Source organism: Salvelinus alpinus, chromosome 1 (genome assembly GCF_045679555.1).
Source record: "Salvelinus alpinus chromosome 1, SLU_Salpinus.1, whole genome shotgun sequence".
NCBI lineage: Eukaryota > Metazoa > Chordata > Actinopteri > Salmoniformes > Salmonidae > Salvelinus > Salvelinus alpinus.
Genome location: NC_092086.1, coordinates 118,869,673 through 118,894,286, shown reverse-complemented (window position 1 = coordinate 118,894,286; position 24,614 = coordinate 118,869,673). Strand labels below are relative to the sequence as shown.

At 43.1% G+C, this 24,614-nt stretch overlaps 1 protein-coding gene across 1 annotated transcript in view; it reads left to right on the top strand.

The window, feature by feature from the left end:
* Positions 1–24,614, top strand: part of LOC139539723 (ciliary neurotrophic factor receptor subunit alpha-like) — a 688,039-nt gene that overhangs the window by 588,784 nt on the left and 74,641 nt on the right. Inside the window, exons 4-5 of the mRNA XM_071342926.1 lie at positions 1,410–1,527; positions 10,420–10,586. Of these exons, the coding sequence (XP_071199027.1) occupies positions 1,410–1,527; positions 10,420–10,586 (285 nt within the window). The remainder of the gene's footprint in view (positions 1–1,409; positions 1,528–10,419; positions 10,587–24,614) is intronic.

Below are 24,614 nucleotides of genomic sequence, written 5' to 3'. Positions count from 1 at the left end.
GTGATGAGAGGTGTGTGGTTTGTGTCAGACATAGCATTTTCCTTGATGGCCATATAACTCTATTTTAGTCTCATCTGACCAGAGTACATTCTTCCATATGTTTGGGGAGTCTCCCACATGCCTTTTGGCGAACACCAAATGTTTGTTTTTTTTCTTCTTGAAAATATGTATTTTTTCTGGCAACTCTTCCATAAAGCCCAGCTCTGTGGAGTGTACAGCTTAAAGTGGTCCTATGGAAAGATACTCCAATCTCCACTGTAGAGCTTTGCAGCTCCTTCAGGGTTATCTTTGGTCTCTTTGTTACCTCTCTGATTAATGCCCTCCTTGCCTGGTCCGTGAGTTTTGGTGGGCGGCCCTCTCTTGGCAGGTTTGTTGTGGTGCCATATTCTTTCCATATTTTAATAATGGATTTAATGGTGCTCCGTGGGATGTTCAAAGTTTCTGATATTTTTTTATAACCCAACCCTGATCTGTACTTCTCCACAACTTTGTCCCTGACCTGTTTGGAGAGCTCCTTGGTCTTCATGGTGCCCCTTGCTTAGTGGTGTTGCAGACTCTGGGGCCTTTCAGAACTGGTGTATATATACTGAGATCATGTGACAGATCATGTGACACTTAGATTGCACACAGGTGGACCTTATTTAACTAATTATGTGACTTCTGAAGCGAATTGGTTGCACCAGATCTTATTTAGGAGCTTCATAGCAAAGCATGAATTTTTTCGAATTTTTTGAAACAAGTACAGTTTTTCATTTCACTTCACCATTTTGTGTATGTCCGTTACATGAAATCGAAATAACAATCCATTTAAATTACAGGTTGTAATGCAACAAAATATGAAAAACGCCAATACTTTTGCAAGGCACTGTACTAATGGGTGCTGTGGTGCTGTGGCACTGTGGTACTGTGGTGCTGTAGTACTGGGGTGCTGGGGTGATGTGCTGCTGTGGTGTTGTGCTGATGTGGTACTGGGGTGATGTGCTGCTGTGGTGATGTGGTGCTGTGGTGTTGGGGTGATGTGCTGCTGTTGGGCCCATCTTCAACCCATCTTTTCTTTCTCATCTGCTGCTGCTCTTCTCTTTCCTTTCCCCTTTCTCTCTTTCCTCTCCCCTTTCTCTCTTTCCTCTCCCCTTTCTCTCTTTCCTCTCCCCTTTCTCTCTTTCCTCTCCCCTTTCTCTCTTTCCTCTCCCCTTTCTCTCTCGATTCTCAACTAATTAAGAGATTCACTGTTATTTTCCCTTCCATCCTCATACCTCCAACCCTACCTACCTGTCTTATCTTCCCTCCCTTTTCTCCCTCCCTTTTCTCTCTCTCTCCTGCTCTTTTTCTCTCTCCCTATGTCTCTATTCTCTCTGACAGAGAATGAAAGAAACTCACCATCCCGTCTTCTCTTGTGCCTGTCTCTCCAGCTTCCCCTAGGGAACCCACGGTGATGTGTCGCTCCAACACCTACCCTAAAGGTTTCTACTGTAGCTGGCACCTACAGCACCCCACCTCCATACCCACAGACTTCGATGTCAACGTCCAGTAAGAAGCAAAACCTTTTATTTATTTTATTTTCTCTCTGTCTCTGTGTCTCTCTGTCTCTCTGTCTCTGTGTGTCTCTGTCTCTGTGTCTGTCTCTGTGTGTCTCTGTCTCTGTGTGTCTCTGTCTCTGTGTGTCTCTGTCTCTGTGTGTCTCTGTCTCTGTGTGTCTCTGTCTCTGTGTCTCTGTCTCTGTGTCTCTGTGTCTCTCTGTCTCTGTGTCTCTCTGTGTGTCTCTGTCTCTGTGTCTGTCTATGTGTGTCTCTGTCTATGTGTGTCTCTGTCTCTGTGTGTCTCTGTCTCTGTGTCTCTGTCTCTGTGTCTCTGTGTCTCTGTGTCTCTGTCTCTGTGTCTCTCTGTCTCTGTGTGTCTCTGTCTCTGTGTGTCTCTGTCTCTGTGTGTCTCTCTGTCTCTGTGTCTCTCTGTCTCTGTGTCTCTCTGTCTCTGTGTCTCTCTGTGTGTCTCTGTCTATGTCTCTCTCTGTGTGTCTCTGTCTCTGTGTCTGTCTATGTGTGTCTCTGTCTATGTGTGTCTCTGTCTATGTGTGTCTCTGTCTCTGTGTGTCTCTGTCTCTGTGTGTCTCTCTGTCTCTCTGTCTCCCTGTCTCTGTGTCTCTCTGTCTCTGTGTCTCTGTCTCACTGTGTCTCTCTGTGTCTCTGTCTCACTGTGTCTCTCTGTGTCTCTGTGTCTCTCAGTGTCTCTCTGTGTTCTATATCAGGTGGGTCATCTCTAAGGGAAGGAGTCCTTAGAGAGAAAGTGAAGGGAGAGAGAGATAGAGATATTGTTTATTTCACTTTTGTATATTATCTACCTCACTTGCTTTGGCAATGTTAACACATGTTTCCCATAAAGCCCCTTGAATTGAACTGATAGATAAAAATATACGGGGATCTGTAAACCGGAACCTTTTATTCTGTCTCTGTGTCAGGTGATAAATAGATAAGAGAGAGACTCAACTATTAAAGACTACCAAAACCTGCATGTAGAGTTCGGCCAAAATATCCTCAGTGTACAAAGTCAAACACCAAATATTGCATGCAGAACAGATTTAGGCCGATGCTCACTAATTATCAAAATGAAAAGGGCAACCAGTGAAGAACAAACACCATTTTAAATACAACCCAAATGTATGTTTATTTATTTTCCATTTTCTACTATTTGCACATCATTAAAACACTAAATATAGACATAATATGACATTTGAAATGTCTTTATTCTTTTGGAACTTTTGTTACCATGATGTTACTGTTAATTTGTATGGTTTATTATCTCGTTCACTTGCGAGAGAGAGAGAGACATGGACATGGAAACAACCACACATTCACAGCCCAGTAAGCTGTACAACATCAGACATTCGTGCAGATAGGCCCAAAACAGCACAGATGAATACCAGAAAGCAACCTGAAACCAAAATATCCAAACACTCTTAGATAACTTTCTGGATACCACTCACAGTAAAGAAGGCATCAATCAGTACAAAACATCAACTATATATTCAGGCAAACGGCAAAAGAAGCACAATTGAAATTGATAAAAAACAAAACAAATAACTGGTTTGATGCAGCTTGTAAAATTATAAGGAAAAAACTTAGAACACTATCCAACCAAAAGCACAGAGACCCAAATAATGGTGAATTACGCCTTCATTACTGTGAGACTTTAAAACTATAAACGTACACTCAGAACCAAAACAGCACAGTACAACAGCAAGGAGCTGACACTAATTGAGGAGTCCATAAACACAAACAACTTCTGGCAAAATTGGAAAAAACTAAAAAAATCTAAACGAGGAATTATCGATACAAAATGGTGACACATTTTAAAACACTCTACAACACCGTTCAAATTGACTCAAGCGCAGAACAAATTCATGAGAAGTTGAATGAATTCGAAAAAGCTATAAAGGACAATGAAAATCCATTGGACTCCCCAATTACTGACCAGGAGCTCTATAAGAAACTTCAGGCTCTCAAATTTAAAAAGGCATGCAGACCTGATGGCATCCTAAATGAGATGCTCAAACTCACTAGTGCAAAATTTCAATTGGCTATATTAAAATGTATGGCTGCAATCCCGTTAACGGGATCGATATGACAACAGCCAGTGAAAGTGCAAGGCGCCAAATTCAAACATCAGAAATCTCATAATTAAAATTCTTCAAACATACATGTATCTCATACCATTTTAAAGGTAATATTGTTGTTAATCCCACCAAAGTGTCCGATTTCAAATAGGCTTTTCAGCGAAAGCACCACAAACGATTATGTTAGGTCACCACCAACTCAAAGAAAAATTCAGCCATTTTTTCCAGCCAAAGAGAGGAGCCACAAATAGAGATAAAATTAATCACTAACCTTTGATGATCTTCATCAGATGACACTCATAGGACTTCATGTTACACAATATATATATGTCTTGTTCGATTAACTTCATATTTATATCCAAAAACCTCCGTTTACATTGGCGCCATGTTCAGAAACGCCTCCAAAATATCCGGAGAAATTGCAGAGAGCCACGTCAAATAACAGAAATACTCATCATAAACTTTGATGAAAGATACATGTTTTACATAGAATTAAAGATACACTTGTTCTTAATGCAACCGCTGTGTCAGATTTCAAAATCATTTACGGCAAAACACAATATTCAATAATCTGAAAACAGCGTTCAGCCACAAAAGGAAGCCATACAGTTACCCGCCAAATTGTGCAGTCAACAAAACTCATAAAAAGCATTATAAATCTTCACTTTGCTGATCTTCGTCAGAATGCACTCCCAGGACTCCCACTTCCACAAGAAATGTTCGTTTTTTTCGGTAATGTCCATCATTTATGTCCTAATACTATTTTTGTCGCGTGTTTGTTATACAAATCCAACGTCTAGGAAGCGCGTTCACTAAAACCTGACGAAATGTCCAAAAGTTCCGTAACAGTCCGTAGAAACATGTCAAACGATGTATTGAATCAATCTTTAGAATGTTTTTTAACATAAATCTTGAATAACGTTCCAACCGGAGAATTACATTGACTTCAGATGAGCGATGGAACGGAGCTCCCTCATGTGAACGCGCATGGTCAAAGAAATGGTCACCTCATGGCAGACCTGACTAATTCTCCTCTCATTTGGGCCCCCTTCACAGTAGAGTCATCAGACAAAGTTCTACAGATTGTTGACATCTAGTGGAAGCCGTAGGAAGTGAAAACTCATCCATATCTCGCTGTGATTTCAATGGGAGCTTGGTTTAAAATCTACCATCCTCAGAATTTCCACTTCCTGTTTGGATTTTTTCTCAGGTTTTTGCCTGCCATATGAGTTCTGTTATACTCACAGACATAATTCAAACAGTTCTAGAAACTTCTAAGTGTTTTCTATCCAATACTAATAATAATATGCATATATTAGCAACTATGACTGAGGAGCAGGCCGTTTACTCTGGGCACCTCTGTGCACCTTTCATCCAAGCTACTCAATACTGCCCCTGCAGCCATAAGAAGTTAATGTGATCCTGAGTGAAGGTTATTTCCCTGACATCTGGAATCAAGGACTCATAACCCCAATCTTTAAAAAAGGAGACAAATTTGACCCTAACAATTACAGAGGCATTTTTGTGAACAGTAATCTGGAGAAGGTTTTCTGTAGTATTATAAATGTAAGAGTTCTAAACTTCCTTAATAAAGACAATGTCTTGAGTAAAAGCCAAATTGGATTTATACCAAAACATCGCACAACTGATCATATTTACACCTTACACACTCTGATAGATAAACGTGTCCAATACCAAAATATACGCCTGCTTTATCAACTTCCAAAAAGCATTTGATTCTATTTGGCATACAGGACTGTTCTATAAAGTTATTGAAAGTGGTGTAGGGGGTAAAACATATGACATAATTAAATCAATGTATACTGGCAATACGTGCAGCATTAAAATTGGCAAGAAAATAACATAATTCTTTAACCAGGTGCTGGGCCTTCGTCAGGGTTGTAATCTGAGCCCTGCACTCTTCAATATTTACATCAACGAGCCACTATTCTAGAAAAATCCTCAGCCCATGGTGTTAGTCTCCACAATTCAGAGGATAAATGCCTACTCTTCTCAGATGACCTATGCCTGCTGTCACCCACAGCACATGGCCTACAGCAGAGCCTGGACCTGCTAGAGCAGTACTGCCAGACCTGGGCCCTGGCAATTAACCCCAAAAATACTAAAATAATGATTTTCCAGAGAAGATCCAGATCTCAGGGAATTAGACAAAATGGTACAAAATATATAGAGTACTGCACACTAAAATTACTTAGGTTTAAAAATAAGGTCAACTGGACACCTTATTGAGGCAGTGAATGAACTGAGAGAGAAAGCACGCAGGGCATTCTACGCCATTAAAAAGCAAATTCAAATTGAAATACCTATTAAAATTTGGCTAAAACGAATTGAATATGTCATTGAACCAATTGCACTTTATGGCAGCGAGGTGTGGGGTCCACTTGCAAAACAAGATTTCATCAAATGGGACAAACACCCCATTCAAACCCTGCATGCAGAGTTCTGTAAGATTCTCCTACATGTCCAGAGGAAAACTACAAACAATGCATGCAGGGCAGAATTAGGCAAATATCCACTAATAATAAAAACTCAAAAAAGAGCAATTCAGTTTTGGAAACATCTAAAATACAGTGACCCCCTCTCATATCATTACCAAGCCCTGCAATGCCAAGAGCTGAGCAAAGAAAAGAGTCCCCTCATCCAGCTGGTCCTGGGGCTGAGTTCACAAACCTGTTCTACTAACACACTGAAGCCTCAGTCCCCTCATCCAGCTGGTCCTGGGGCTGAGTTCACTAACCTGTTCTACTAACACACTGAAGCCTCAGGACCAGAACATCCAATCAATCAGGATAAACCAAATTACAACACAGTCAAAACAAAACTATATTGCTTATTGGGAAACACAAGCACAAACACAAAGCAAAATGCAGTGCTATCTGGCCCTAAATCGACAGTACAGTACACCGTGGCTAGCTAATTGACCATGGTTACTGATCGAAACCTTAGAAAAACCTTGACACAGTACAGGCTCATTGAGCACAGCCTTGCCATTGAGAAGGGAAGACACAGGAAAACCTGGTTCCCTGTAAAGGAAAGGCTGTGCAACCACTGCACAACAGCAGAACCTGAGACAAAGCTGCATTTCCTGACAAAATGTCAAAAATATAAAACAATTAGAGAGTGTCATTTCCCCAAATTTGAAACCCTTATTCAAGGTTTCAAAGACCTCTCTGATAAGAGTAGGCTACCAGTCCTGTTGGGGGAGGACGCAGAGAGCTGTGGGTTGGCAGCGCACTACATTGCTGCCTGCCATAAGTTGCGGGACAGTGTCTGACAGACCAATCAACCTGCACATGTACTCTACTGTATGTTTATTGTTATTGTTGAATGTATGGTTATTTTGACACTTGGTTATTGGTGTTAGTGTTTTCAGAGAGAGAGAGAGAGAGAGAGAGAGAGAGAGAGAGAGAGAGAGAGAGAGAGAGAGAGAGAGAGAGAGAGAGAGAGAGAGAGAGAGAGAGAGAGAGAGAGAGAGAGAGAGAGAGAGAGAGAGAGAGAGAGAGAGAGAGAGAGAGAGAGAGAGAGAGAGAGAGGTCTGCCTGTATGTCTGTCTGTCTGAGTGCTGGGGCTAAGAGGACACTTCACCATGCCTCAGAGGACTCACTGAGGACACACTGGGTATCTCTGTCACATCCTCTCTGTTGCTTTCTCTCTCTCTGTATCTTTCCCTCGCTCTATCTCTCTATCTCTCGATCTCTCCTTCTCTCTCTCTCTTTCTCAGTTTCTCTCTGTCTCCTTCTCTCTCTCTCAGAGGACTCTAAGGGCACAGGGTAGCTCTGTCAATCAATATCTCTCATTCTCTCTTCTTCTTTCTCTCTCAGCTCTCTCTCTACTCTCACTCTACCCTCTTGGCTTGAATGCAGGGTCTGGTGTGGGGGATCAGGGAAGGAGAAACCATATTTCCTCTCTGTCCCCAGCGGGTGGTCTCCTAGCAACCGCATTAGTGTTGCACAGCCAATATATGACATTAGCATAATCATTTACTGAACCACTAGGCCCTCTGAACCCTGTCGTTGTCTGAAATGGTAACTCTCCATGGACCATCATTCACACCCTGTTCCTTATTAAAACTTCTGCGGGATCGGTGTCCCGTCCACGGGACGGTTGAACTAACGTAGGCTAATGCGATTAGCATGAGATTGTAAGTAACAACAAAATTTCCCAGGACGTAGACATATCTGAATAATACATTATGGCTTTTCTCTTTCAACGATGATGGTACGCATGTTTTCTTCTTTGTATTATCTTTTACCAGATCTAATGTGTTATATTCTCCAACATTAATTTCACATTTCCACAAACTTCAAAGTGTTTCCTTTCAAATGGTATCAAGAATATGCATATCCTTGCTTCAGGCAGTCAGATTTGCGTCATTTTAGAAGACAAATTTAAAAAAGGGGTGAATCCTTAAGAGGTTTTAACCCCCAGTACCACTTATAGAGAACACCCTGATCCTTATTAACCCCCAGTATAGAGAACACCCTGATCATTATTAACCCCCAGTATAGAGAACACCCTGATCTATATTAACCCCCAGTATAGAGAACAAACTGATCCTTATTAACCCTCAGTATAGAGAACACACTGATCCTTATTAACCCCCAGTATAGAGAACACACTGATCCTTATTAACCCCCAGTATAGAGAACACCCTGATCCTTATTAACCCCCAGTATAGAGAACACACTGATCCTTATTAACCCCCAGTATAGAGAACACCCTGATCCTTATTAACCCCCAGTATAGAGAACACCCTGATCCTTATTAACCCCCAGTATAGAGAACACCCTGATCATTATTAACCCCCAGTATAGAGAACACCCTGATCCTTATTAACCCCCAGTATAGAGAACAAACTGATCCTTATTAACCCTCAGTATAGAGAACACACTGATCCTTATTAACCCCCAGTATAGAGAACACCCTGATCCTTATTAACCCCCAGTATAGAGAACACACTGATCCTTATTAACCCCCAGTATAGAGAACACCCTGATCCTTATTAACCCCCAGTATAGAGAACACCCTGATCCGTATTAACCCTCAGTATAGAGAACACACTGATCCTTATTAACCCCCAGTATAGAGAACACCCTGATCCTTATTAACCCCCAGTATAGAGAACACGCTGATCCTTATTAACCCTCAGTATAGAGAACACCCTGATCCTTATTAACCCCCAGTATAGAGAACACCCTGATCCTTATTAACCCCCAGTATAGAGAACACACTGATCCTAATTAACCCCCAGTATAGAGAACACACTGATCCTTATTAACCCTCAGTATAGAGAACACACTGATCCTTATTAACCGTCAGTATAGAGAACACACTGATCCTTATTAACCCCCAGTATAGAGAACACCCTGATCCTTATTAACCCCCAGTATAGAGAACACACTGATCCTTATTAACCCTCAGTATAGAGAACACACTGATCCTTATTAACCCTCAGTATAGAGAACACACTGATCCTTATTAACCCTCAGTATAGAGAACACACTGATCCTTATTAACCCTCAGTGCCATCTTCAGTACAACGACCTCTAATAGTCTTTACTCGCTAACGTCCAGGACTCTGGCCAGAGGAAATAGAGTGCCTTGTGGGACGAACTATGGTCCTGGTAACATCCTGGTCCACTGGTCCTTAGATAATTACACCAACATCACCATTGCTGGATTTTAATTCATAAAATGTCAGATCAATTCATTATAGAATCACAACATCAGTCTTAGTTCCTATTGGCCCAGTGTCAGTGGGGAGGAGCCATTGAACTTCTGTTCTAAATACTCACATACAGAGATAAACGTCATCTCCTTTATAAGAGGGAAGCTAGAATCTGAGATAAACGTCATCTCCTTGATAAGAGGGAAGCTAGAATCTGAGATAAACGTCATCTCCTTGATAAGAGGGAAGCTAGAATCTGAGATAAACGTAATCTCCTTGATAAGAGGGAAGCTAGAATCAGAGATAAACGTCATCTCCTTGATAAGAGGGAAGCTAGAATCAGAGATAAACGTCATCTCCTTGATAAGAGGGAAGCTAGAATCAGAGATAAACGTCATCTCCTTGATAAGAGGGAAGCTAGAATCAGAGATAAACGTCATCTCCTTGATAAGAGGGAAGCTAGAATCAGAGATAAACGTCATCTCCTTGATAAGAGGGAAGCTAGAATCAGAGATAAACGTCATCTCCTTGATAAGAGGGAAGCTAGAATCTGAGATAGACTTTAGCTCCTTGATAAGAGGGAAGCTAGAATCTGAAATAGACTTTAGCTCATTGATAAGAGGGAAGCTAGAATCTGAGATAGACTTTAGCTCATTGATAAGAGGGAAGTTAGAATCTAGCTTTAGCATAAAGATAATTTAGCTCCTTCTAGCATAGTAAGAGGAAGTTAACATTTAGATGGTATTCTAGCCAGAGGGAGCTGATATCTATGAAGGAGGAGAAAGAGAGGAGAAGGGCTCGCTGTTCCCAGCCCAGATGATACCCCTGGGGATGGCCGGGGGCAATCCTCACCCTCCGGCCCCCTAACCAGCCTGGAGCACCCGGAATATCACCATCCTGTCAGCTAGAACCGACCAATGATGATGATGCTGTTTGCGGATCTTGGCTCATGGAAACTTGCCGGTCTTTAAAACCACTCTGAAATGTAGATTTAATTTAATTTTTTAAATGTCCCTGTCTCGGTCTTTCACTGCCTAACATTGTCCCCCCACGTCGTTCTCTAACTCTCTTTTCCTCTCTTCCTCACCTTCCTTCATCGTCTCTCTCTCCTCTCTCCTCTCAGACACAACCAGAAGTCCCTCGAAGCAACCAGGGACGCGGTCCATAAGAACCGCTGTCACGTTAAGTTCCTTGAGGTGTTCAGTAGCTACCCTTACAGAGTCAACGTCACGGCCGTCAACGCCCTCGGAAGTGCCTCCACTGCCATCACCTTCGAAGAGTTCAACATAGGTACTCTCTTCTTCCCCATCCTCCTCCTCATCATGTTTATTAGTTATTAACTAGAACACTATAGAAGTGATGGTTTTCTCTTATTCTGGAGGATAAAATGAGTCCTGTACTGGCTGGACATCTCTCCCTCCCATCCTCCGTGTGTGTGTGTGTGTGTGTGTGTGTGTGTGTGTGTGTGTGTGTGTGTGTGTGTGTGTGTGTGTGTGTGTGTGTGTGTGTGTGTGTGTGTGTGTGTGTGTGTGTGTGTGTGTGTGTGTGTGTGTGTGTGTGTGTGTGTGTGTGTGTGTCTGTGTCTGTGTCTGTGTCTGTGTCTGTGTCTGTGTCTGTGTGTGTGGGGGGGTGTGGGCGGGAACTCCTTCAAGACTGTTGGAAAAGCATTCCAGATGAAGCTGGTTGAGAGAATGCCAAGAGTGTGCAAAGCTTTCATCAGGCAAAGGGTGACTACTTTGAAGAATCTCAAATATAAAATATATTTTCATGTATTTAATATTGTTTTGTTTACTACATGATTCCATATGTGTTATTTCATAGTTGTTGATGTCTTCACTATTATTCTACAATGTAGAAAATAGTAAAATAAAGAAAGAACATGGAATGAGTATCTGTCCAAACTTTTAACTGGTTCTGTACGGCGGAACAGCTCTCCCTCTCATCCTCCCTAGCTAACTGTACCCACCTTGACATCACACAAGTCATTGGGCCGTTAGATTTTATAGATGACTCAACAATCTGAAGGCACCTGGAGGACAAATTGATTTGAACTCGTTAGGACAGTAGAGACTCATTGGAACAGACAGCAGGAAGTCATTAGAACAGACAGCAGGAAGTCATTAGAACAGACAGCAGGAAGTCATTAGAACAGACAGCAGGAAGTCATTAGAACAGACAGCAGGAAGTCATTACAACAGAGAGCAGAAACTCATTAGAACAGACAGCAGGAAGTCATTAGAACAGAGAGCAGAAACTCATTACAACAGACAGCAGGAAGTCATTAGAACAGACAGCAGGAAGTCATTATAACAGACAGCAGGAAGTCATTATAACAGACAGCAGAAACTCATTATAACAGACAGCAGGAAGCAATTATATCAGACAGCAGAAACTCATTAGAATAGACAGCAGGAAGTCATTAGAACAGACAGCAGGAAGCCATTAGAACAGACAGCAGGAAGTCATTATAACAGACAGCAGGAAGCCATTAGAACAGACAGCAGGAAGTCATTAGAACAGACAGCAGGAAGTCATTAGAACAGACAGCAGGAAGTCATTAGAACAGACAGCAGAAACTCATTATAACAGACAGCAGGAAGCCATTATAACAGACAGCAGGAAGTCATTATAACAGACAGCAGGAAGTCATTATAACAGACAGCAGGAAGTCATTAGAACAGACAGCAGGAAGTCATTAGAACAGACAGCAGGAAGTCATTAGAACAGACAGCAGGAAGTCATTAGAACAGACAGCAGGAAGTCATTAGAACAGACAGCAGGAAGTCATTAGAACAGACAGCAGGAAGTCATTAGAACAGACAGCAGGAAGTCATTAGAACAGACAGCAGAAACTCATAAGAACAGACAGCAGGAAGTCATTAGAACAGACAGCAGGAAGTCTTAGAACAGACAGCAGGAAGTCATTAGAACAGACAGCAGGAAGTCATTAGAACATACAGCAGGAAGTCATTAGAACAGACAGCAGGAAGTCATTAGAACAGACAGCAGGAAGTCATTAGAACAGACAGCAGGAAGTCATTAGAACAGACAGCAGGAAGTCATTAGAACAGACAGCAGAAACTCATAAGAACAGACAGCAGGAAGTCATTAGAACAGACAGCAGGAAGTCTTAGAACAGACAGCAGGAAGTCATTAGAACAGACAGCAGGAAGTCATTAGAACATACAGCAGGAAGTCATTAGAACAGACAGCAGGAAGTCATTAGAACAGACAGCAGGAAGTCATTATAACAGACAGCAGGAAGTCATTAGAACAGACAGCAGGAAGTCATTAGAACAGACAGCAGGAAGTAATTAGAACAGACAGCAGTGACTGGGTAATAGTGTTTGAACACATGGCTGCATACAGGCTACAGGCAGGGTAATAGTGTTTGAATACATGGCTGCATACAGGCTACAGGCAGGGTAATAGTATTTGAATACATGGCTGCATACAGGCATGGTAGGAATGAAAATGATGATGCTATATGTATTAGCATAAACCAGTGCCTTCCAATGTTGGTTAGCTAGCTAACATAGCTTTAATTATAAACAGATGAATTAAATGCCAGGTGGGTCGTGTGCTTTCCTCTCCTGTGCTGTGAGATAAGGGCCTGGTTGTGAGTCAAATGAATTTACTGAGACAATGGTGCACCTTAAACTACTTCAGGAATTCACTTGGTTGTGCTTTCAGCAGAGAGATTCCCATTGGAAAACCATTTGGCCTTAATGTATCATATAGTCAGAGGAGCATCCCTAATGGCACCCTGTACATGTAGACCATTAGGGCACTAGGTAAGGGTACATGTAGACCAGTAGGGCACTAGGTAAGGGTACATGTAGACCAGTGGTCCACTAGGTAAGGGTACATGTAGACCAGTAGTCCACAAGGTAAGGGTACATGTAGACCAGTAGGGCACTAGGTAAGGGTACATGTAGACCAGTAGGGCACTAGGTAAGGGTACATGTAGACCAGTAGGGCACTAGGTAAGGGTAGATGTAGACCAGTAGTCCACTAGGTAAGGGTACATGTAGACCAGTAGGGCACTAGGTAAGGGTACATGTAGACCAGTAGTCCACTAGGTAAGGGTACATGTAGACCAGTAGGGCACTAGGTAAGGGTAGATGTAGACCAGTAGTCCACTAGGTAAGGGTACATGTAGACCAGTAGTCCACTAGGTAAGGGTACATGTAGACCAGTAGGGCACTAGGTAAGGGTACATGTAGACCAGTAGGGCACTAGGTAAGGGTACATGTAGACCAGTAGTCCACAAGGTAAGGGTACATGTAGACCAGTAGTCCACAAGGTAAGGGTACATGTAGACCAGTAGGGCACTAGGTTAGGGTATATGTAGACCAGTAGGGCACTAGGTAAGGGTAGATGTAGACCAGTAGTCCACTAGGTAAGGGTACATGTAGACCAGTAGGGCACTAGGTAAGGGTACATGTAGACCAGTAGGGCACTAGGTAAGGGTACATGTAGACCAGTAGTCCACTAGGTAAGGGTACATGTAGACCAGTAGGGCACTAGGTAAGGGTACATGTAGACCAGTAGGGCACTAGGTAAGGGTACATGTAGACCAGTAGGGCACTAGGTAAGGGTAGATGTAGACCAGTAGTCCACTAGGTAAGGGTACATGTAGACCAGTAGGGCACTAGGTAAGGGTACATGTAGACCAGTAGGGCACTAGGTAAGGGTACATGTAGACCAGTATACCACTAGGTAAGGGTACATGTAGACCAGTAGGGCACTAGGTAAGGGTACATTTGGACCAGTAGGGCACTAGGTAAGGGTACATTTGGACCAGTGGTGCACTAGGTAAGGGTACATGTGGACCAGTAGGGCACTAGGTAAGGGTACATGTAGACCAGTAGGGCAGTAGGTAAGGGTACATTTTGACCAGTAGGGCACTAGGTAAGGGTACATTTGGACCAGTGGTGCACTAGGTAAGGGTACATGTAGACCAGTAGGGCACTAGGTAAGGGTACATCTGGACCAGTAGGGCACTAGGTAAGGGTACATCTGGACCAGTAGGTCACTAGGTAAGGGTACATTTGGACAAGTAGGGCACTAGGTAAGGGTACATGTAGACCAGTAGTCCACTAGGTAAGGATACATCTGGACCAGTAGGGCACTAGGTAAGGGTACATGTAGACCAGTAGGGCACTAGGTAAGGGTACATCTGGACCAGTAGTCCACTAGGTAAGGGTACATGTAGACCAGCAGGGCACTAGGTAAGGGTACATCTGGACCAGTAGGGCACTAGGTAAGTGTACATGTAGACCAGTAGGGCACTAGGTAAGGGTACATTTGGACCAGTAGGGCACTAGGTAAGGGTACATCTGGACCAGTAGGGCACTAGGTAAGGGTACATCTGGACCAGTAGTCCACTAGGTAAGGGTTTCATCTGGACCAGTAGTCCACTAGGTAAGGGTACATGTGGACCAGTGGTGCACTAGGTAAGGGTACATTTGGACCAGTAGTCCACTAGGCAAGGGTACATCTGGACCAGTAGGGCACTAGGTAAGGTTACATTTGGACCAGTGGTGCACTATGTAAGGGTACATCTGGACCAGTGGTGCACTAGGTAAGGGTACATTTGGACCAGTAGGGCACTAGGTAAGGGTACATCTGGACCAGTAGGGCACTAGGTAAGGGTACATCTGTACCAGTAGGGCACTAGGTAAGGGTACATTTGGACCAGTGGTGCACTAGGTAAGGGTACATTTGGACCAGTGGTGCACTATGTAAGGGTACATCTGGACCAGTAGGGCACTAGGTAAGGGTACATTTGGACCAGTGGTGCACTATGAAAGGGTACATCTGGACCAGTAGGGCACTAGGTAAGGGTACATCTGGACCAGTAGGGCACTAGGTAAGGGTACATCTGGACCAGTAGGGCACTAGGTAAGGGTACATTTGGACCAGTAGGGCACTAGGTAAGGGTACATCTGGACCAGTAGGGCACTAGGTAAGGGTACATCTGGACAAGTAGGGCACTAGGTAAGGGTACATCTGTACCAGTAGTCAACTAGGTAAGGATACATCTGGACCAGTAGGGCACTAGGTAAGGGTACATGTAGACCAGTAGGGCACTAGGTAAGGGTACATTTGGACCAGTAGGGCACTAGGTAAGGGTACATTTGGACCAGTGGTGCACTAGGTAAGGGTACATCTGTACCAGTAGTCAACTAGGTAAGGGTACATGTGGACCAGTGGTGGACTAGGTAAGGGTACATTTGGACCAGTAGGGCACTAGGTAAGGGTACATCTGTACCAGTAGTCAACTAGGTAAGGGTACATGTGGACCAGTGGTGCACTAGGTAAGGGTACATGTGGACCAGTAGGGCACTAGGTAAGGGTACATCTGGACCAGTAGGGCACTAGGTAAGGGTACATTTTGGAGGTGCTGATTTATATATTTGACTTGGTTGCATGAACATGTTCATACCTCCTTAAAACCTCTCGGGGATATGTGGGACGGTAGCATCCCACTTGGCCAAAAGCCAGGGAAAATGTAGAGTGCCAAATTCAAAAAATGATTCAAACTTTCATTAAATCACACATGTAAGATATCAAATTAAAGCTACACTCGTTGTGAATCCAGCCACCATGTCAGATTTCAAAAAGGCTTTTCGGCGAAAGCATAAGATGCTATTATCTGATGATAGCACAACAGTAAAGAAAGAGAGTGTAGCATATTTCAACACTGCAGGCACGACACAAAACGCAGAAATAAAATATAAATCATGCCTTACCTTTGACGAGATTCTTTTGTTGGCACTCCAATATGTCCCATAAACATCACAAATGGTCCTTTTGTTCGATTAATTCCGTCCATATATATCCAAAATGTCCATTTATTTGGCGCGTTTGATCCAGAAAAAAACAGCTTCCAATTTTCGCAACGTCACTACAATATATCTCAAAAATGACCTCTAAACTTTGCCAAAACATTTCAAACTACTTTTGTAATACAACTTAAGGTATTTGTAAACGTTAATAATCGATCAAATTGAAGACGGGTCTATCTGTTTTCAATACAGGAGATCAACAAACTAACGCTACTTTTCTAGTCTTGCGCAACTCTCAAACAGTACACATGACGTTACACTGTTTCCAGGTGGCGTTACTTCTTCATTGCACAAAGGAATAACCTCAACCTATTTCCAAAGACTGGGGACATCCAGTGGAAGCGGTAGGAACTGAAAACAGGGTGATTAGAAATCCAGTACCCCAAAGAAAGCTCATTGAACAGACAGTGACCTAAAAAAAAAAAAAATGAATGGTTAGTCCTCTGGGTTTTGCCTGCTACATAAGTTCTGTTATACTTACAGACATGATTCAAACAGTTTTAGAAACTTCATATGCATATATTATATTCTGGGGATGAGTAGAAGGAAGTTGAAATTGGGCACGCTATTTATCCAAAAGTGAAAATGCTGCCCCCTATCCTAGAGAAGTTTTAAGTTTGTGTGAAACTGACAGTCCACTTCTCACTGGGCACACTGGTTGAATCAGACTTGTTTCCACTTCATTTGTCAACGTATTTCAACCAGGTCTGTTTTGATTTTATTCCACCAGCGAAGTAAACATTGACATTTGGGTAAATCTTCAAGTTAAATACATTGACTTTCCCTGACTAAATACTTTGACTTTCCCTGACTAAATACTTTGACTTTCCCTGACTAAATACTTTGACTTAACCTGACTAAATACACTGACTCAACCTGACTAAATACATTGACTCAACTTGACCAAATACATTGACTCAACCTGACTAAATACACTGACTCAACCTGACTAAATACATTGACTCAACTTGACTAAATACATTGACTTTCCCCGACTAAATAAACTGACTTTACCTGACTAAATACATTGACTTTACCTGACTAAATACATTGACTCAACTTGACTAAATACATTGACTTTACCTGACTAAATACATTGACTCAACCTGACTAAATACAATGACTTTACCTGACTAAATACACTGACTTTACCTGACTAAATACAATGACTTTACTTGACTAAATACACTGACTTTACCTGACTAAATAGATTGACTTTACCTGACTAAATACATTGACTCAACCTGACTAAATACACTGACTTTCCCTGACTAAATACATTGACTCAACCTGACTAAATACACTGACTTTACCTGACTAGCATAGCTTTAACTATCAGACTTAACCAGACTGTTCAACATAATCATCAGAACTATGAAACATGTGCCATACACTGAGTATACAAAACATTAGGAACACCTTCCTTGCCATCAAAACAGTCTCAATTCTTCAATGCGTGTACTCTACAAGGTGTCGAAAGCTTTCCACAAAGTTTACTCCAAAGCTTCCCATATGTTTCCCCTCATCTATCTACACACAATACACCAGAATGACAAAGTGAAAACAGCTTTTTAGATTTTTTTGGCAAATCTATAAAACATTTCAAACAGAAATACCGTATTTACATAACTATTCAGACCATTTGATATGAGACTCGAATTTGAGCTCAGTTGCATCCTGTTTCCATTGATCATCCTTGAGATGTTTCTACAACTTGATTGGAGTTCACCTGTGGTAAATTCAATTGATTGGACATGATATGGAAAGGCACACACCTGTCTATATAAGGTCCCACAGTCGACAGTGCATGTCAGAGCTAAAACCAAGCCATGAGGTCGAAAGAATTGTCCGTGGAGCTCCGAGACAGGATTCTGCCCGAGGCACAGATCTGGGGAAGGGTACCAAAACATTTCTGCAGCATTGAAGGTCCCCAAGAACACAGTGGAATCCATCGTTCTTAAATGGAAGAAGTTTGGAACCACCAAGACTCTTACTAGAGTGGTGGCACAAAATCAAAAGTCTGACTGCATAGAGATGCTTGGGAATATGGTCAATACGGGGGACCGTGTTGTGGGTGTTTCAGGTGAAAGGGGTACATTTGACCTCCATCATCTAGGATGTGACAATGGTTAATAAAATCTCTCCATTTCTGCCCACTTTTTTGCACGGTCTTGCAGGCCTTCTCATACAGCTGCAACTGTAAATGCATTTATAAATCAATACCTTTCTTGAGTTGGGCTCTGGGATGGTGTAACTTGAGAATGTGAGCCATTGGTTGTGTGGGGGGAAAGGGTTGAGTGTGTATGAGTGTGTGGGTGTATGTGTGTATCCCACAACTGCTGCGAAGGAGTAAAATATGTCAGGGACAATAGAGGATGATTCACAACTGTTTGCTAATATAATAATTGCTTGTAATAATGTCATTTTGATAACGGCGAGACTGGTGAGAGGTAAAATCATTTTCATAAATTCCAATGATCTAATTATGGAAAATAAGAAACATGATTCTTAAAATATATATATATTTTTTAATGGCTATATATAATACAAATCGAGGTGAGGGCGATGGAAATGCATTTGGCAGTTGATCTACTTCTGTTCTGTAAATGGCACTGTGTGCTCTTTTCCAAGGATGGATCCCAGTCTTTTCAGGGCTATGGGATACGGGGGTCGGGGGTGGTCTGCCGGGCATTGGGATGACAACCCAACTCGGGATGAGGAGGGCTTTTAGCGGGTGGAATAGTGGGGACCAATTGGAGGTTTACTTAGTAGCAATGCAAATATCATGGTACAGCTATATAGATACTCAATCATTATGTTACTTTTTAATGGTACGTTTACAAACACATATTTTGATAAATAGAATTGAAAGTTGTCTCTCATTATGGTAAGTGGTGAAATAAGTATAGCCAGTTACAATTGTAATGGCTTAGCAGATAATAAGAAAAGACGATCAGTATTTACCTGGCTAAAGAGAAGGAATATAATATCTATTGTTTACAGGAAACTCATTCAACAATTTTAGATGAAGTTTTGTGGAAAAAGGACTGGGGGGGATGAAATATATTTCTCCCATGGGCAAAGAAATTCAAAAGGGGTGATGGTTTTAATTAACAGTTATTTTGATCCAAATGTGCAAATTGTCCAAACAGATCATCAAGGTAGATGGATTATTTTAAATATGTTATTGGACAATAAACAGATATGGCTTATTAACCTATACGGTCCAAATAATGATGATCCAAGCATCTTTGAAAATATATATAAGAATTTATCAACTCTACAAGCAACACTAGACTCTATTATTATGGTGGGCGATTTTAATACGGTCTTAAATACCTCTATGGACCGGAAAGGAAATCACACTGCAAACTCTCACCCTCAGGCACTTAAGGAAATCATGAATGTCATGGATATATTGGAATTAGTGGATATATAGAGAGTTAAATATCCTGACCTAGTGAGATATACAGGGCGGAGGCTTAATCAAGCTAGTCGTCTTGACTACTTTCTTATACCATTCTCTCTGGCACCAAAAGACCGAATGTGGTCGAATCATCACATAATTGGCATATATATTACTCTTGCAGAATTTCCACGTGGCCGAGGATATTGGAAATTTAATCAAAGCCTACTAGATAATAAATTGTTTAGAACAAGGACAGAAGAAGTTGTAACTGACTTTTTCAGACATAACATATGTACAGCAGATCCCATTATTGTATGGGACACTTTAAATGTGCCTTTAGAGGGCATGCAATTCAGTACTCATCTATAAAACAAAAGCTATTTAGGTCAAAGCAGTCCATATTAACAAAGGAAATTGAAGGACTAACAGTACAGTTAGATAGCAATAAAAACTGTACCACAGAGGCATAGAATAAGTTAGTATATTAATTCCTAATATTAAGGAATTATAAATCCGTGGCTTAAAAACAAAGGTGTCATTGTATGCTGATGATTCATGTTTTCTTTTAAAACCACAATCAGAATCTCTCCACCTCATAGAGGATCTAGATACTTTTGCTATCCTCTCTTGATTAAAACCAAATTATGATAAGTAACTATATTACGTATTGGATCACAAAATAATGCTAATTTAACATTACCATGTAGTTTACCAATTAAATGGTCTGATGGAGATGTGGACATACTCGGTATACAAATCTCAAAAGAAAGAAATGATCTCACTCCAATACATTTTTGTAGAAAGTTAGCAAAAATAGATAAGATCTTGCTGCCATGGAAAGGAAAATACCTGTCTATTTGTGGAAAAATCACCCTGATTAACTCTTTAGTCATATCACAGTTTACCTATTTGCTTATGGTTTTGCCTACACCTAGCGACCTGCTTTTTAATTTATATGAACAAAAAATATAAAATTTTATTTGGAACGGTAAGCCAGACAAAATTAAAGGCCAGAAATGATTAAATATTAAAGCATTAGACCTCTCACTAAAGGCATCAGTCATACAAAAGTTATACTTAAATCCAAACTGGTTCTCTAGTAAATTGGTAGGAATGTCTCATCATATGTTCAAGAAGGGCCTTTTTCCCTTTATTCAGATTACAGCTTCTCACTTTTGGTTGTTTGAAAAGGAAATAATCTCTAAAATATCCCTATTTTTTAAACAAGCCTTAGAAAGTTGGTTGCAATTCACCTGAAAAGACAGAACAAATAATACAACAAATATTTTGGATAAACTCAAATATACTAATTGATTAAAAAAAAGTTTTTTTTCAAAGAAATGTTTAAAAAAGGTATAATTTTTGTGAAATATATCATAAATAGGACTGGTGGAGTTATGTCACACATGCAGCTAACACAGACATATGGAAATGTCTGCTCTACCCAAATTTACAACCAATTAATTGCAGCATTACCACAAAAATGGAAGAGGCAAGTAGAAGGGGAAAAAAGTAAGGAACTTGCATGTCGACCCTGCAATAAAGAACATAAATGGTTAAAGAAAAGTGTGATAAATAAAAACATATACCAATATCATTTAAGGAACAAAAAACTGACAGCTGTGCTATATAAATTGCTAAATAGTTGGGAAGAGATTTTCGATGTACCCATTCCATGGCACATGGTTTATGAATTGATGAATTTGCCACATTTTTTGTCCTGCTGTACTAACGTAGTAACCATTGTGGTTGAATCTGTGTTTGAAATTCACTGCTCAAATGCTTTCAGATAATAGTACAGAGATGATGTAGTCATTGAAAAAGCATGTTAAACACTAGTAAAGCACACAAAGTGAGTTTTGTGAGATGAGGGGTCAGGATGAGGAGGTGGTGAGGAGTGACAGAGAAGGGTAAGGGGGGGTGAGGAGGGTGGGAGGGGTGGGAGGGTGTGAGGAAGGGATGAGAAGGGTAGGGGGGTAAGGAGGGACAGAGAAGGGTAGGGGGGGTGAGGAGGGTGGGAGGGGTGGGAGGGGTGAGGAAGGGATGAGAAGGGTAGGGGGGTAAGGAGGGACAGAGAAGGGTAGGGGGGGTGAGGAGGGACAGAGAAGGGTAGGGGGGGTGAGGAGGGACAGAGAAGGGTAAGGGGGGGTGAGGAGGGACAGAGAAGGGTAAGGGGGGTGAGGAGGGACAGAGAAGGGTAGGGGGGGTGAGGAGGGACAGAGAAGGGTAGGGGGGGTGAGGAGGGTGGGAGGGGTGAGGAGGGAATGAGAATGGTAGGGGGGTAAGGAGGGGATGAGAAGGGTACGGGGGGTTGAGGAGGGACAGAGAAGGGTAGGGGGGGTGAGGAGGGTGGGAGGGGTGAGGAGGGTGGGAGGGGTGGGGCTGGGGGTGTGAGGATGGAATGAGAAGGGTAGGGGGGGTTGAGGAGGGACAGAGAAGGGTAGGGGGGGTGAGGAGGGTGGGAGGGGTGAGGAGGGAATGAGAATGGTAGGGGGGGTGAGGAGGGTGGGAGGGGTAAGGAGGGGATGAGAAGGGTGGGGCTGGGGGTGAGGAGGGAATGAGTAGGGTGGGAGGGGTGAGGAAGGGATGAGAAGGGTAGGGGGGTGAGGAGGGAATGAGAAGGGTGGGGCTGGGGGTGTGAGGATGGAATGAGAATGGTAGGGGGGTGAGGAGGGAATGAGAAGGGTAGGGGGGGTGAGGATGGAATGAGAAGGGTAGGTGGGGTGAGGAGAGTACGAGTTGGCCAGCTTACACGCCTCTGTCTGATATGGGGATGTCTTTGTCCTGTCCTGTCCCAGCCCTGCCCCAGTGGTTGGCGCTAAACCACAAAGTAAACACACTGATCCCAAAATACCACAGAGACACCATACAGAGTAGAAACAGCATTGCATTCTCAAAACACTTCCCAGGCTCAACACACACAAACACAGCATTCTACTTATCCCCCCTCTTCCCTGCAGCCTTCACTCTTCCCTGCAGCCTTCACACTTCCCTGCAGAACTCACTCTGAGCTGTAGCTTTCACTCTGAGCTGTAGTCTTCACTATAAGCATTAACCTTCACTCTGAGCTGTAGCCTTCACTCTGAGCTGTAGCCTTCACTCTGAGCTGTAGCCTTCACTCTGAGCTGAGCCTTCACTCTGAGCTGTAGCCTTCACTCTGAGCTGTAGCTTTCACTCTATGCTGTAGTCTTCACTCTGAGCTGTAGCCTTCACTCTGAGGTGTAGCCTTCACTCTGATGTGTAGCCTTCACTCTGAGCTGTAGCTTTCACTCTGAGCTGTAGCCTTCACTATGAGCTGTAGCCTTCACTCTGAGCTGTAGCCTTCACTCTTATCTGTAGCTTTCACTCTGAGCTGTAGCCTTCACTCTAAGCTGTAGCCTTCACTCTGAGCTGTAGCCTTCACTCTGAGCTGTAGCCTTCACTCTGAGCTGTAGCCTTCACTCTGAGCTGTAGCTTTCACTCTGAGCTTTAGCCTTCACTCTGAGCTGTAGCCTTCACTCTGAACTGTAGCCTTCACTCTGAGCAGCTGTAGCCTTCACTCTAAGCTGTAGCCTTCACTCTGAGCTGTAGCCTTCACTCTGAGCTGTAGCCTTCACTCTGAGCAGCTGTAGCCTTCACTCTGAGCTGTAGCCTTCACTCTAAGCTGTAGCCTTCACTCTGAGCTGTAGCCTTCACTCTGAGCTGTAGCCTTCACTCTGAGCTGTAGCCTTCATTCTGAGCTTTAGATTTCACTCTGAGCTGTAGCCTTCACTCTGAGCTGTAGCCTTCACTCTAAGCTGCAGCCTTCACTCTGAGCAGCTGTAGCCTTCACTCTGAGCTGTTGCCTTCACTCTGAGCAGCTGTAGCCTTCACTCTGAGCTGTAGCTTTCACTCTGAGCTGTAGCTTTCACTCTGAGCTGTAGCCTTCACTCTGAGCTGTTGCTTTCACTCTGAGCTGTAGTCTTCACTCTGAGCTGTAGCTTGCACTTTGAGCTGTAGCCTTTACTCTGAGCTCTAGCGTTCACTCTGAGCTGTAGCTTTCACTCTGAGCTGTAATCTTCACTCTGAGCTGTAGCCTTCACTCTGAGCTGTAGCTTTCACTCTATGCTGGAGTCTCACTCTGAGCTGTAGCTTTCACTCTAAGCTGCAGCCTTTCTGAGCTGGGCCCTTTGCAAGATGTCTCCCAGACGGTTTGTGTTCCAAAAGCTATCAGCCCAATGTTTCATTCCATGCGTTTTGTTCTGTTTTTGCTCTGCCACGGCTTAGTCACATCTTTGTTTTTGAGACTATCATTCACAGAGGGCCTTCAGTGGTCCTACCCGGCCCCCAGAGGGCCTTCAGAGGTCCTACTTGGCCCTCAGTGGATCTTTCAGAGGTGCTACCCGGCCCCTGAGCGTCTTCAGAGGTCCTACCCAGGTTCGAGAGGGCCTTCAGAGGTCCTACCCATTCCCCAGTGGGCCTTCAGAGGTCCTACCCATTCCCCAGTGGGCTTTTCAGAGGTCCTACCCGGCACCTGAGGACCTTCAGAGGTCCTACCCAGGTTCAAGAGGGCCTTCAGAGGTCCTACATGGCCCCCCGAGGGCCTTCAGAGGTCCTACCCAGGTTCAAGAGGGCCTTCAGAGGTCCTACATGGCCCCCCCGAGGGCCTTCAGAGGTCCTACCCAGCCCCCAGAGGGCCTTCAGAGGTCCTACCCAGCCCCCAGAGGGCCTTCAGAGGTCCTACCAGGTCCCTGAGGGCCTTCAGAGGTCCTACCAGGTCCCTGAGGGCCTTCAGAGGTCCTACCCAGTTCCCCCCGAGGGCCTTCAGAGGTCCTACCCAGTTCCCCCCGAGGGCCTTCAGAGGTCCTACCCAGCCCCCCGAGGGCCTTCAGAGCTCTTACCAACTCCAGAGGACCTTCAGAGCTCTTACCAACTCCAGAGGACCTTCAGAGCTCTTACCAACTCCAGAGGACCTTCAGAGCTCTTACCAACTCCAGAGGACCTTCAGAGCTCTTACCAACTCCAGAGGACCTTCAGAGCTCTTACCAACTCCAGAGGACCTTCAGAGCTCCTACCAACTCCAGAGGACCTTCAGAG